The 12,604-nt window shown below is 38.2% G+C and overlaps 1 protein-coding gene across 2 annotated transcripts in view; it reads left to right on the top strand.

Annotated features, from left to right (window-relative positions):
• RECK (reversion inducing cysteine rich protein with kazal motifs) overlaps positions 1–12,604 on the top strand; it is a gene marked incomplete at its 5' end in the record, with an annotated part of 71,827 nt that overhangs the window by 19,042 nt on the left and 40,181 nt on the right. Inside the window, 3 exons of one of the 2 annotated variants that reach the window (XM_082305171.1) lie at positions 6,820–6,905; positions 9,322–9,369; positions 10,394–10,435. In XM_082305171.1, the coding sequence (XP_082161297.1) occupies positions 6,820–6,905; positions 9,322–9,369; positions 10,394–10,435 (176 nt within the window). The remainder of the gene's footprint in view (positions 1–6,819; positions 6,906–9,321; positions 9,370–10,393; positions 10,436–12,604) is intronic. The other variant, XM_082305172.1, reaches the window with a different exon arrangement.

Here is a 12,604-nt window from a genome sequence, read left to right as displayed (position 1 = left end):
GGCATATGAGTGGCATAGTGTGGGCATGTCAACATACTAGTGAGCAGCCCAACATGGGGGGTGATGTGGGTGTCAGCTACAGGCTGCCTGATCAAGAAGAAGTAGTAGATGAGACCTTCTTCATACAACTGGAAGTCGTCTCATGTTCACAGGCCCTGATGCTCATGGGCAACTATATATAATCACTCTGGTACCTTTTGAAGAACAACACAGGAGGGCACAGGCAATCTGCTTGGAAGAATCCCATGGGATACCGCCCTGGAGAGGAGTCCAAGAGAGCTGGTTGATTTTCAAGGATCACCTTATCCAAGCTCCAGTTATGCATGATGGGGTTAGAAAAGTGAGAGCCTATCTGGAGTTGATCCTGGTGAGGTATGTGAAGGACAGCTAGAAAGCTGCGCTGTTTTTTTTAACTACAGCAGCAGCAAAAGGAAGACTAGGAAAACAAGGGCCTGCTGCTGAATGGGGCAGGAAGCCTGCTGACAAATGACATTAAAAAGGCCATTGCTGCCTTTGCCTCAGTCTTTACTGGTAAGATGAGCCTTCAGGAATGCCAGATCCCTGAGATCAGTGGTAAAGTCCGGAGCAAGGAAGACTTGCACTTGATGGAGGGAGGATCAGGTTAGGTAATACTTAAGCAAACTGAACACAAGTCAATGGGACCTGATGGGTACCCTTACAAGTGCTGAGGGAGTTGGCTAATGTCATTGCAAGGTCACTCTCGATAATCTCTGAAAGGTCATGGCTGTTGAGAGAGGATGCTGAGGACTGGAAGAAAGCAAATGTCAGTTCTGCCTGTAAAAAGGTCAAGGAGGACCAGAGGAACTACAGGCTGGCCAGTCTTACCTCAAAGCCTGGGAACGTAATGGAGCAGATCTTCCTGCAAACCATTTCCAAACACATCAAGGACAAGGAGGTAATTGGTTATAGTCAGCGTGGATTTATGAAGGGGAAATAGTGCTTAACCAACCTGATAACCCTCTATGATGAGACGACTGGCTTGTTAGATGAGGGGAGAGCAGTGGATGTTGTCTACCTCAACTTTAGTAAGGCTTTCAGCGCTGTTTTTTAAAACATCCTTATAGACAAACTGATGAAGCGTGGGCTGGATAAGTGAACAGTGGAGGTGGATTGAAAACTGGCTGACCTGCTGGGCTCAAAGGTTTGTGATCAGTGGCATGGAGTCCAGCTGGAGGTCAGCATCCCAGGCATTGATGCTGAGTCTAGTCCTATTTAACATCTTCATGAATGATGGGACAGAGTGCACCCTCAGTGTATTTGCAGGTGATACAAAACTGAGGGGAGCGGTTGCTAGACCAGGTAGTTGTGCTGCCATTCAGAGGGCTGCTGACAAGCCGGAGAAATAGGCAGACAGGAACTTCATGAAGTTCCAAAAAAGGAAATGCAAAGTCCTGCACCTGGTGAAGGCCCTGTGCTCCACAGCACGCAGGAGGCTGACCAGCTGGAAAGGAGCTTTGTAGAAACATACCTGGGAATCCTGGTGGACAGCAAGTGGAACATGATCCAGCCATGTGCCCTTGTAGCAAAGGCGGCCAACAGCACCCAGGCTGCATTAGGGAGAGTGTTGCCGGCAGATGAAGGGAGGTGATCGTTCCCCTCTGCTCAGCATTAATGAGACCACATCAGGGATACTGTGTCCAGTTCTGGGCATCTCAGTACAAGAAGGATACGAACACACTGGAACAGGTGGCAAAGAGCCACTTCAAGATGATGAAGGAACTGGAACATCTATGACGACAGGCCGAGAGAGCTGGGATTGGTTACCATTGTCAAGAAGAGAAAGCTGAGGGGTGTGGATTTTATCAATATGTATGATTATCTGATGGAAGAGTGTAAAGAAGATGGAGCCATGCCCTTCTCAGTGGTATCCAGTGGCAGGACAAGAGGCAGTGAGCACAGATTGAACAACGGTAACTTCCATTTAAACATAAGAAAAAACTTTTTTACTGTAAGGATGCTTGAACAGTGGAAGAGGTTGCTCAGAGAGGTTTTGGAGTTTCCATCTGTGGAGGTATTCAAAACCTTATTGGGCATGGTCCTGGACAGTCTGCTCTAGCTGACCTTGCTTTGAGCAGGGAGGTTGGACTAAACAATCTCCAGACGTTTCTTCCAACCTCAGTGATTCTGTGGTTTTCTTTCTGATTTTTCTCCCCTTTGACTGCCCTCAGTACAGAAAGTATTTCATAACAGAGTTTAGAATAGGGCCACAAACTGAATTGTGGCTGGATCAGCATCTCTGATTTTTCATAGTACAGCAGCCACAATATGTTTTCACACACACACGCACTATGATGAAACTGTATACCACCCTCCCAACATTGGCGTTATCATGGACAGTTGCAGAATATTGACTAGATAAACAGATGACTGATAGTTATTTTCTTTCTTAACAGCTGTACGACATGCCTGGCAGTTTAGTTAAGAATGCAGGTAGAAACCTCTTTTGCATATGGGTTTCAATGGCATCATGTCATAACATAACATATATACTAAATAATTTGGCGCTCTGCCTTATAATTTGCTGCTTGATATATCCTTTGTGTATTTTCATTATAGTTTGTGTTTTCTCCTCTTCCATTCTTTCCCCACAGCAACTTGATATTACTGACCTGTGTTAAAATTTAGAAATTGTTTGATTCATCTGTAACTTCATCACGATAGTTACCTTAAAACGTTAAAATTCTCATAGCTACCACTTGAGCTACCATTCTTTTTCGCATTTGTTTCCACTTCCTTAAACCCATCATGATGGTCCTCTGTTAACTTTCTTTTATGGCTCACGCTCTAAGTCCTGTTTTATTGTCCTTGCCAAGACAGTGTTGTAAGCCTTAAATACTTGACTAGATGCTCACGAATGTAAGTATTCTCCAAAACAAAATCATTTTTTCATGTTTTCTGAAGGCAAGTATCATTAGTTCGTCAATGTTTGTTTATTAAATCCAGTAGGCCTACAGAACATGTGTTATTTTGGGGGATTTATCTGGGAAATTCAAGTTTCTTTATGACCATACACACACGATACTGTTCAAGAAACTGCCTACAGAAGATGATTGAGGGACCCCCAGCTGGGGGGCGGGTGCGGAGAGCAAACCCAGCAACTTGAATAACTATGTTCTGATTTTAAGCTTTATCATTTTCTGTAAGCAGATTGTAAAAGACTTCAAAGAGACAACAGAATTCTGATTTGGGCTTTCTTGCACCCTTCTGACACATGCAACTCTTGAACATGAGAAGCCCAGTTGTTTTTCACTTTCTTCTTTTTCCATCTTGCTTTTAGTTTTCCTCCCCAGTTTCCTAGGGATCATGGTGATCCAGCATTTCTCAGATATTTTCAGAATGTAGAATGTTTCTCTCATCGCAAAATAAATGTACGACTTTCTAATTTTTCATGTTTATGCAGCTTTTTACCTCTGTTTCTGACTTCAATACTCTTGTGGAGACTGCAGTAAAATGTTTATAATAAGGAAGAAAAATGTGTGTGTGTGTGTGTGTGTGTGTTGTAAGTCATCTCACTAATGTGATGTGGCTTCTGGAAACGTTTTGGAGGAGATGCGGGACAAGAGCCTGTGTTATGCAACTAGACGATCTTTTGTAGTTCAGGGATTTGTGTTGTACTTTATCAGTTAATTTGGTGAATAACCAGAACTATGGATTCCAGTCAATTAATTGTGCACTGAAGGTGTATTTTCATCTAGAAATGCACGCGTTTTAATTACCTTGACTACAAAATTAATTTGTAAGTTGCTGTATTAAAATTGCAGTTCAATGTTTTTTGAAGATGTGACATCAATTTTTTTCTCTGCAAGCTTGTCTGCTACTCATAAATATCCTGGGGAGAGGGCCCCTTGCCAAGAAAATGCTAACTACGGCTGAAACTTATCAACGTTCTTAATTTGGCATGTGTTTGTAGATTGTTTCATTCTTCTAGCACAGTTTAGTTCCGGTAAAAGTATGTCTGAAAACCACAGGCTCTGTATTGCACAAAATACGGATGCTTGATTATTCAGTGGTGATTCACTGGTGACTATTCAGTGGCGACATTGCCCCTAAAGCTGTACAGCTGTATTTATCATGTGTTTTTCCTGGATATAGCTGGTTATTACAGCAGAGATTTCTGGAAATCTTGTTTTCATATTGCACATGATATTTCTTTTACATTTTTTAGATTGCTTATACCTTACAATATCAATCCTACTAATAAATATTCTACCAAACATTACTGTTTTGATTGAAAGGAGTCTGCGTATAGCTCCACATATGAATGTTGTACAGAAACAACTGCTGCATTATTTGGGCCTAAAATAGAATGTGGTGGGTAGTTGATTTGGCAATTAACTGTACATACAACGTTAAACGTATGTGCGTGACTTCCATGTAGACATGCATTATCTTTTGGAATTAGTGTAAAACAATGCGTCAAATTCCAGATTTTTGAACATTGATTACAAACTAGTGATATTTGCACAACAGCCGCCTCTTTAACACTTTCGAAAAGATGCTCAATCTCTGAAAAACTAATTCCATACCCCAATTATGGAAGGTGAGCTGAATTTGCAGTTGTTTGTGGCCTTCACAGCTGCTTTGAACTAGTTGGAATTGGAAGGGTGAGCCAATACTCTGAATACATGTAAAGAGGATGTGGACAGTCTCCAAAAAGACCTGTAAATCAGTGGCCTACAGCGCTTCCGCAAGGTCTGGACCATACAGGTAGTACACGGCCACTTCAAACGGACAGAATGCAGGCTGCAACTAAAAGCTTTCACCTTTGCCTCTCTGCTCCTTCCACCCGCTGTGCAATCCTGCTGCCTTGCTTGTGTCAAGCATAAAGGTTTTAATTTGCATTTTAACAAACATAATTAATATTTTAATTTGCTGTGAAAATATGTTAATTTAGCTAAAGATTTTGCTTGTCCTTTATGAATTTACGATTAGTGTATTTTCTTAATTTGCCCATCAGAATGCCATGAAAGACTGATACTGGTAAGAATTTCTATGCCACCCATGTTTGTAAAGCCAACAAAGTGTATTTTAAAGGCAATTTTGTTCATGATAAATACCTACCGGTGATTGTTTTCCATTGATTGCAATGATTTTTAATGACTTTTTTCCCAATATTTTCTTAGCATTGGAATTTAAGCTCACTGGTTTTCACTCCTAGCTCTTTCGCTTCCTTTTTTTAAAGCTGGACATTCCATGTGGCTTTTCCAAATAGGTATTTCTACTAGGCTTAAGAGCATTTTTTTAAATTACGTGGTTGATTCTTTTACTTTGTACTTTTTATTTCTACATAAAGGATGTAGTTTGTGCATGTCCTAAAATACTGCTTTATTTTTAAAATATTCATAACAAAAATGAGTGGTTCATTTGACCTAAATAATTCCACCCCCTGCCCTAAGAAAAGAGTGTAGCAAATTTGCCACAGCTGCTGGGCAGCTGCAGAGGTTAAACCTTCCCTTTAATTATTTCTGTCTTTAAAGTTATGTGAGAAATAGATAGAGGAATGCATTCCTCTTTTATTTGATTTCTGATGTCTTGAAAACATCAGACGATCTATATTTGTTAATAGATTAAGAGGATGAAACAATTTATGGCAGCAATTTGCTTTTCTATGTAACTTTATGGTAAGTAATGAGGATAATGGGAATAGTGCAATAACTGGGGAAAGAGAGACAGGGAGATGGGAAACTTTTATTGGAGATAATTCTGGGTATGAAACCATGTTATTGGGGGGCTTAACTACAGAGGAGGTGTCATGGTTTAACCCTGGCAGGCAGCTAAGCACCACACAGCCACTCGCTCACTCCCCCGCCAGTGGGATAGGGGGGAGAATCAGAAGGGTAAAAGTGACAAAACTCGTGGGTTGAGATAAAGACAGTTTAATAATTTAAAAATGGAAGGAAGAAGGGAAAAAAAAAAAGGGGGGGGGGGGACCCAAGAAAAACAAATTATGCAAAAGACGACAGTTGATCACCATCAACCAACTGATGCCCAGCCAGTCCCCAAGCAACGGCAGCCCCTGCCAACCTCCCCCCTGCCCAGTGTTATTGCTGAGCACAGTGTCATATGGTCTGGGATGTCCTTTTGGTCAGCTGGGGTCAGCTGTCCCCTCTGTCCCCTCTCCCAACTCCTTGGGCACCCCCAGCCTACTCGCTGGAGGGTCAGTATGAAAAGCAGAAAAGGCCTTGACACTCTGTAAGCACTGCTCAGCAGTAACTAACACATCCCTGTGTTATCAACACTGTTTTCCTCACAAATCCAAAACATAGCCCCATACCAGCTATTGTGAAGAAATTCAACTCCATCCCAACCAAAACCAGTACAGGAAGCTTGAAGAAAAAGTAAGAAACATATTCTGCGTTGACAAAGTTGATAGAAAAATATGCTATTGAAACCAACAAGAGGATGTGTCTGTAGGAGGTAATGTTGTTAGTTTTAATGAGGTTTTTTTCCCTGGTGGTTTCTGTTGTTTATATTTCAGATTAGATAAATTATCAAACTGATACTTCTAGTGAATGTATAAAATAGTTTGCATAAAGCATCTTTAGACTCGGTGCATAGAAGGTACTTCATAATTGCCAAGTTCAGCATTTATTAAGGCACAGACTTGCTCTTTTCTTGCTTAAAGTTGGTTTGGAATGGCTTCATAAATTCCAATAAAAATGCAATCTGTAGATAGGCTTCTTGAATGAGAACAGGATTATCAAATTTGACAAGTAACTGACTCATGGGGAGGAAAGGGAAAATGATGGCTTAGTTTCTCTTTCTACTGTCATATGTACTGTCATCTTATTTTCAAAGGAGTGTTGAAGAAGTCTGACGGGTGGGTTGGTTTAGGGTGCTGTGAGCTAGCTATTGCTGTGGAATGTCGGCAAGCATGTAAACAGGTAAGGCTTTCTAATTGTTTTTCTGTGGTTAACATCCAATGACGCTGTGTTGAATTCATTTATGTATTACTGTTTATGAACTTCCAGCTTAATGCATTTTTTACATCAAAATTGAATTATCATGTAAACTCTTTTTAAAATTGCAAGATGTGACTAGATACTTCCCAGGAAGTACTACTTGTGATAAATGCCAGCAACCAAATTCCAAAAACCCAAACAAAGAGTTTATGTTTTTAAAGTGAATTTTCAGTAAAAAAGTAAAAGTTCAAGTCTACTGAGATGAAAACCTAGTTAAAAAAAAAAAGTGGTGGGTTTTTGGAGGGTATTTTTTTGGATATGTGTTTTCAACTGTGCCGTAGGACTAGGCTGCTTGCTATGACTTGATGAGCCTGAAGAAGAAATTTTAAGACCTTAGGTTTAGCTGTGCCTTTTTTATACATTCTGATGTCACATTTAATTGCTCAGTAATGAAGATACAGTGAAGATGAAATCTTACTGTGTTTATAACTTTGACACCACAGAAGTTCCAGTGTGAGAGCCGGCGAGCTGGCTGCGGGCATGTCCTAGCACCCCTGCGCTTGGCAAATGGAGCTAGTCCACTTAGTTTTGCTTTGCAAACAGTAGGCGCGTGATTAATGCTGATGTGCTCTAGTGTGTTACTTCGTAGTAATTTATTGACTGAATCCATAAAGATTCTGAAGCTCTCTCTGGTTATGCTAAACTTAATTTCTTGGGTTTTTTGGGTTTTTTTTGTGGTGTTTTTTTGTTTTTTTGTTTTTTTTTTGTCACAATCTCTACATGAAAGTTGTTATTTTAAAATAATGCTGAGTGGAAGGCAACGTGTGGCTATTTCTAAGCTCTCTCTTTTTTTTTTTTTTTTTTTTTCCTCCAGTGATGCAAAAAAAAGGTTTTGTTTAGTGATGCAACATTGTGGTGACAGCCCCAAATAGATTTTTGTGCCTCTTCAAAGAGGTTTTTGTTCATCATATGGAAGAAAGTTGGTTTTGGTATTACTGTATCACTGTTTTTGTCAAGTAACAATTTTAAGCATAATACATAAATTTAGCAATGACCTTTTTATTAAAAATCTGTGAAGCATTTTGTGCTTCCCCCCCCCCCCCCCCCCCCATATATGCTTGTGACCTTAAAAACATCTTCAGAGTCAAAGAGTGTATTATTTATCATCATACTTGTAACTCAGTTCTGGAGCACAGGTGTACTTAATATTCACTGTAGTATCTTGCATGTTACCTGTGTCATCTTAGTCTTGGACCAGCAGCCTAGTGCAAATTGTGTCATGCAAAAAAAAAAGATGCGTATAGTTTAAACTACTTGGCAGGAGATGAGCAGTAGGTACACAAACTGAGTAGTGTGGAAAAGAGATGAGGAGTGGGTAAACAAACTGGGTACTTTTGATCTTCTGAAAAGAAGTTACATGTATCTGTTCCCAAATGCATTTCTTAGCAAAGTTTTTAAATTTATCTTAATGTTTAAGTGTTCTCCAGACCTGATAAAACCATTTCCATTTATTGCAGTGTCCTATGAAATTCCCTTAATTTAATCTTATGATTGTTATATCATTTCTCATTATTCTCAGAATCAGATGCTGTATTGTTTGATTGCGGTCTCTGCTGTCTCAGAATCTTGGCTATATTTGGTACTTTAGCTGACTCTGGTTGATACATTTCATATGATTTTCATTTAAACTAAAATATAGATACCTGCCAAACATTAGGGATAATGGGAAATATTTGGATTTTAATTTTGATTCTTGAAATTTGAGGGGGTTTTGGAGGCATTTTGAAGAAGGTGATATGATAGGTCCAAGGTCAGACTTTACCCTGGTATTTCAAATTACTGGAGGGGGAAATAACTAATGTTAGTAGTAATAATAATTTTGAATATCTGTCATATGAAAAAGGAGCAAGAGATACTCTACAGAAGAAACTGATCTGCAGTTTGAAGGGAGAATTTCTGCAACTCAGTTTGACAATAGGAACTGTAGGACTGTATGTACAAGAGGAAGGAAAAGGGAAAGAGGCACATAAGTGGTACTGAGCATGCAAAATGGGGAGATTTTTATGCTCAAATTCTTCCATTTCCTAAATGTTTCCTGTATTCTGCTCTATCTGGTAAACCTTTCACAAAAACAAAGTTACTTTGTGTGCTTCCAGTATCAGCTAACTTGGTGCAGAAATATGAGGTTTTGGTTTTTAATTAAATGTAGTATTGACAGTCATGGTTTCTGCTTTTTTTTCTTAAAGCTTTACATAGATTCTTTAGGTTCTTAAAGAGAAACATTTAAATAGATCATGAAAGCATGGTTATCACAGTTAATATAGGTAGAATCATCTTTATTTTGCAACATAATTTTATTATTTTCTACTGCAAATGGAGAAATTTTTCTGTCTTTCAGGCTTCTGCAAAGAATGATGTTTTAAAGGTCTGCAGGAAGGAATACGAGGTATGTGTATATGTGTCTGGATATATCTTATTAAAAATCAACTGTTATATGAATTCTGTAAAAAGTATCCTGTAGAAGAGGGAAAGTCCAGTCGTCTTATGGTCATATTTCTGGATATAGTCATTTTTATCCAAATGTAAGCTATCTTTCTCTACCGTATTTGTGAAAGTACCATCATTTTCTGTAAAAAGAGCTTGTCTTTTTTTAGACTTGCATGTATCTTAATTTGAATGAAAAAGATGCAACTTTCAAAATGGAGACATGGATTCCAAAAAAGCTTGTTTCATAGGAGTTCTGTTGAAAGTCAGCGTTCATTGTGAGCATTCATTCCGTCAGGAACATTTCGGCTTCTATAGTGGGAGAGTCAGCTTAGAAGTGACCTAAAGAAATAAACTCAGGAAAGAATAACCTTTGAAGTATCCTATCCTAATGTAAATCATTTCAAATGAATAATTTTTTGTAACATCAGTGAAACTATGAATGCTTACAATTATTTTTACTGTTCTGCTCCTAAAATTAATCATCAGGATATTTTCAGAAATCTGCCTTTACCTATATTCTTTTTAACATATTTTGTAGAAATGCTATTCTGCTGGGACTTTTCTTTCAATCTCGTTCTTAATTAAAAGCCAGATTCCTCCTCCCCCCTTTCATCTCATTTCCTTCTGCCCTGAATTAGGTAGTCCTGCATAAATTCTGCTCATAATCAACAGTTCAGGATAGCAGACAATTCTGTGTTCTCTTGATTTGGGCAGAAGTGTAGCAGGTTTCCTGTTTTTTGAGGAAACATCAAATTCCTTTTTTTCCCCCTTTGGTCCTTTTATCTAAACAATCTACAGAGTATTTTCCTAGACTCTTCACTGTTGAAGTTACCATAGCTTGTTCTCTTAAAAACAAATTTTCATTTTAAGTAGTTCTGTCTCCTCTCATGCTATGATATGCTATACTGTCAACATCTGTAAGCTTCTCCTCTATTATGCTGGTCTGTTTCCTTCTTTTTTTCTGGATTTCTGCATTGCTGTAGGAGGTTGGCCAATATGGGTTGAAGGAGAACGGGAGAGGAAAGGTAAGAGATTAAAGAATGACTATAAAATGGTGACAGTCATCTTATTTACTTTTCCTAGTTCTTCTTTTTCCAGTTCTTATCTGGAATTCTGGAAAGCGGGTCCCTCACTCTTATTCAAGAGTGATTTTGCTGTTATTGTACAGAAAACCTTAATTTTTTCTATCTATCTGTGCAACACTAAAAGAGGAGAGGGAGAAAAATGATGGAAGAAGGAATCGGTCTTCTGGTTGGTGAAGAAGGAAAGAACTTTTTTAATGAGCACTAGGAGTAGTGGATACTGTGTTAGACAAAAATTAAGTATCTGACGTGGTAGATCTTCAGTTATTATAGAATTTTGTATGACAATGGGTTTTCCTATGTATCTAGGCTTACAGGTACTCATGAAAAATAGTACTTAGAATGCTCTGACGAGACCCATTGGTTATATAAAATTCAAGGAAGTTTTGCTGAAGATAGGAGATTCAAAAAAAAAAACTTCTGGAGGGAACCTGAACTTTTTCACACCCTAGTCATTCTTTCTCCTTTTCTTAAAAAAAAAAAATTTCTTAGTGCCTTGGTGAATGTGTCCTGCTCCCTCTGTAGTCTCTAAGTAGCTTCTGTGTCTGTGACTGGTACCATACTTTGTACTCAGTTGGGTTGGCTGGGGAAGAAACTGAACAACTGGGAAGGGAGTGAGTAGTTAAAACTGAAAGAGGTGACATAAGATCAGAAAAAGGCTGTGAATCACATAAATGCAATGTCATACATACTGTGTTTGCGTTTGTGTTTAAGAATTCATACTTCATTCACTAAAAAGGATCCAATTTGAGAATTAGTTTACAATATAGATCATAGTGCTTGTTCATTGACTGTCAAGTCTGTTGTTGAGGTATTGAATATTTAAGCACATGACATGTAAGTAAAAACGAGCTGAATTAAGAATATAAAAGTATAATTCCCTTTTTGTAAACACTCTCATACCTTACCAACTTTTACAGCTTACTTATGTACTCACATAAGGATTTCCCGAGGATTTTCACAAGCTTCTTAAAATAGTTGACTGAACTGTGCATAGTACTTTTCTGTAATCTTTTGAGATTACAGAAGCAATTTCATGAGTTAGTTATCCCTCAACTTCCTACTAAGTTAGTGAGCGTGAAGAATGAGGTAAGTCTTCAAGGGTAGGGCATAGGGTTCGGAGCAGTGAAAAAACCCGAAACTCCAAGCAGGAGGTGTCACAAAGTTTGCAGCTGCTAAGCAGAGTCTCAGGTTGTACAGTACCGGGATCTCTTTAGCATTGATGTGCTAGGTTTTCACAAGACTTATTGAAAATGCTTTTTCTGCTGATCATATGTTTCTGGATTACTTTTACTGTAAATATTTATGAAGCATGTGATTCTTCTAATTTGGAGATTTTACACATTTTAGAAATGAATCATGTTGTAGTAAGCTATTCATTTTTGATCAATGCATTGAAGATTGTGTGTCCTATTACATTTTTATTTTATTTTCAAGTAGCACTGCATACAGAAATTTAAAAAATTAACACAGCTTGCTGAGTATTTTTGAGTATTACTGAAATGTACTTTATTTGCCTTCTTTTGAAAGATTTTATTGTGGTAGTCCTTTTTTCCATCTTCTGCTTCTCAGATACTCATTTTGTCATCTTCATTTTTTCTCTAGTTCTATGCATCTCAACTCTTATCTTTCACTACTTCTTCCAGCTTTCTGCTATCCTGTTCATCTTCCTCTAAAAAGAAGGTAGGTAATAGTCAAAGGAAGAAGAAAAAAGTGGAGACTGTATGGATTGTCTGTAGGTTTTTCTGAGTTTCCTATTTTTAAAAGTTTTGTGTAAAGTTGATGTTCTCTTTTTTTTCTTTTTCTTTTTAAAAAAAAAAAAAAAAACACATGGAATACATCCTTGGAAGAGTACCTGAAAATAGTTTATAAAGCTTGAAATAAGTTGTAAAGGCTTTATTATTGCATTTAAGATCACTTTTCTTTCTTCTGTGCATGGAAAGGGTGGTATTAAAATTTCCATTAGATTGCATACTGTGAGTTCACCCCTCTGCACATTAAGAACTCCAGTTATTTCATGTGTACTAAATAAGACGTTCAAACTTCTCTAGTTAATTGGCATTGTGAGAGCTTTGCTGCAGCTCAGCACTGTTAACATCTGCCATGCAGTCA

Source organism: Platalea leucorodia, assembly GCF_965183815.1.
Source record: "Platalea leucorodia genome assembly, chromosome: 1".
In the NCBI taxonomy this organism is placed as follows: Eukaryota; Metazoa; Chordata; class Aves; order Pelecaniformes; family Threskiornithidae; genus Platalea; species Platalea leucorodia.
Note: the sequence above shows the minus strand (reverse complement) of the source record. Positions and strands in the feature narration are given on the sequence as shown.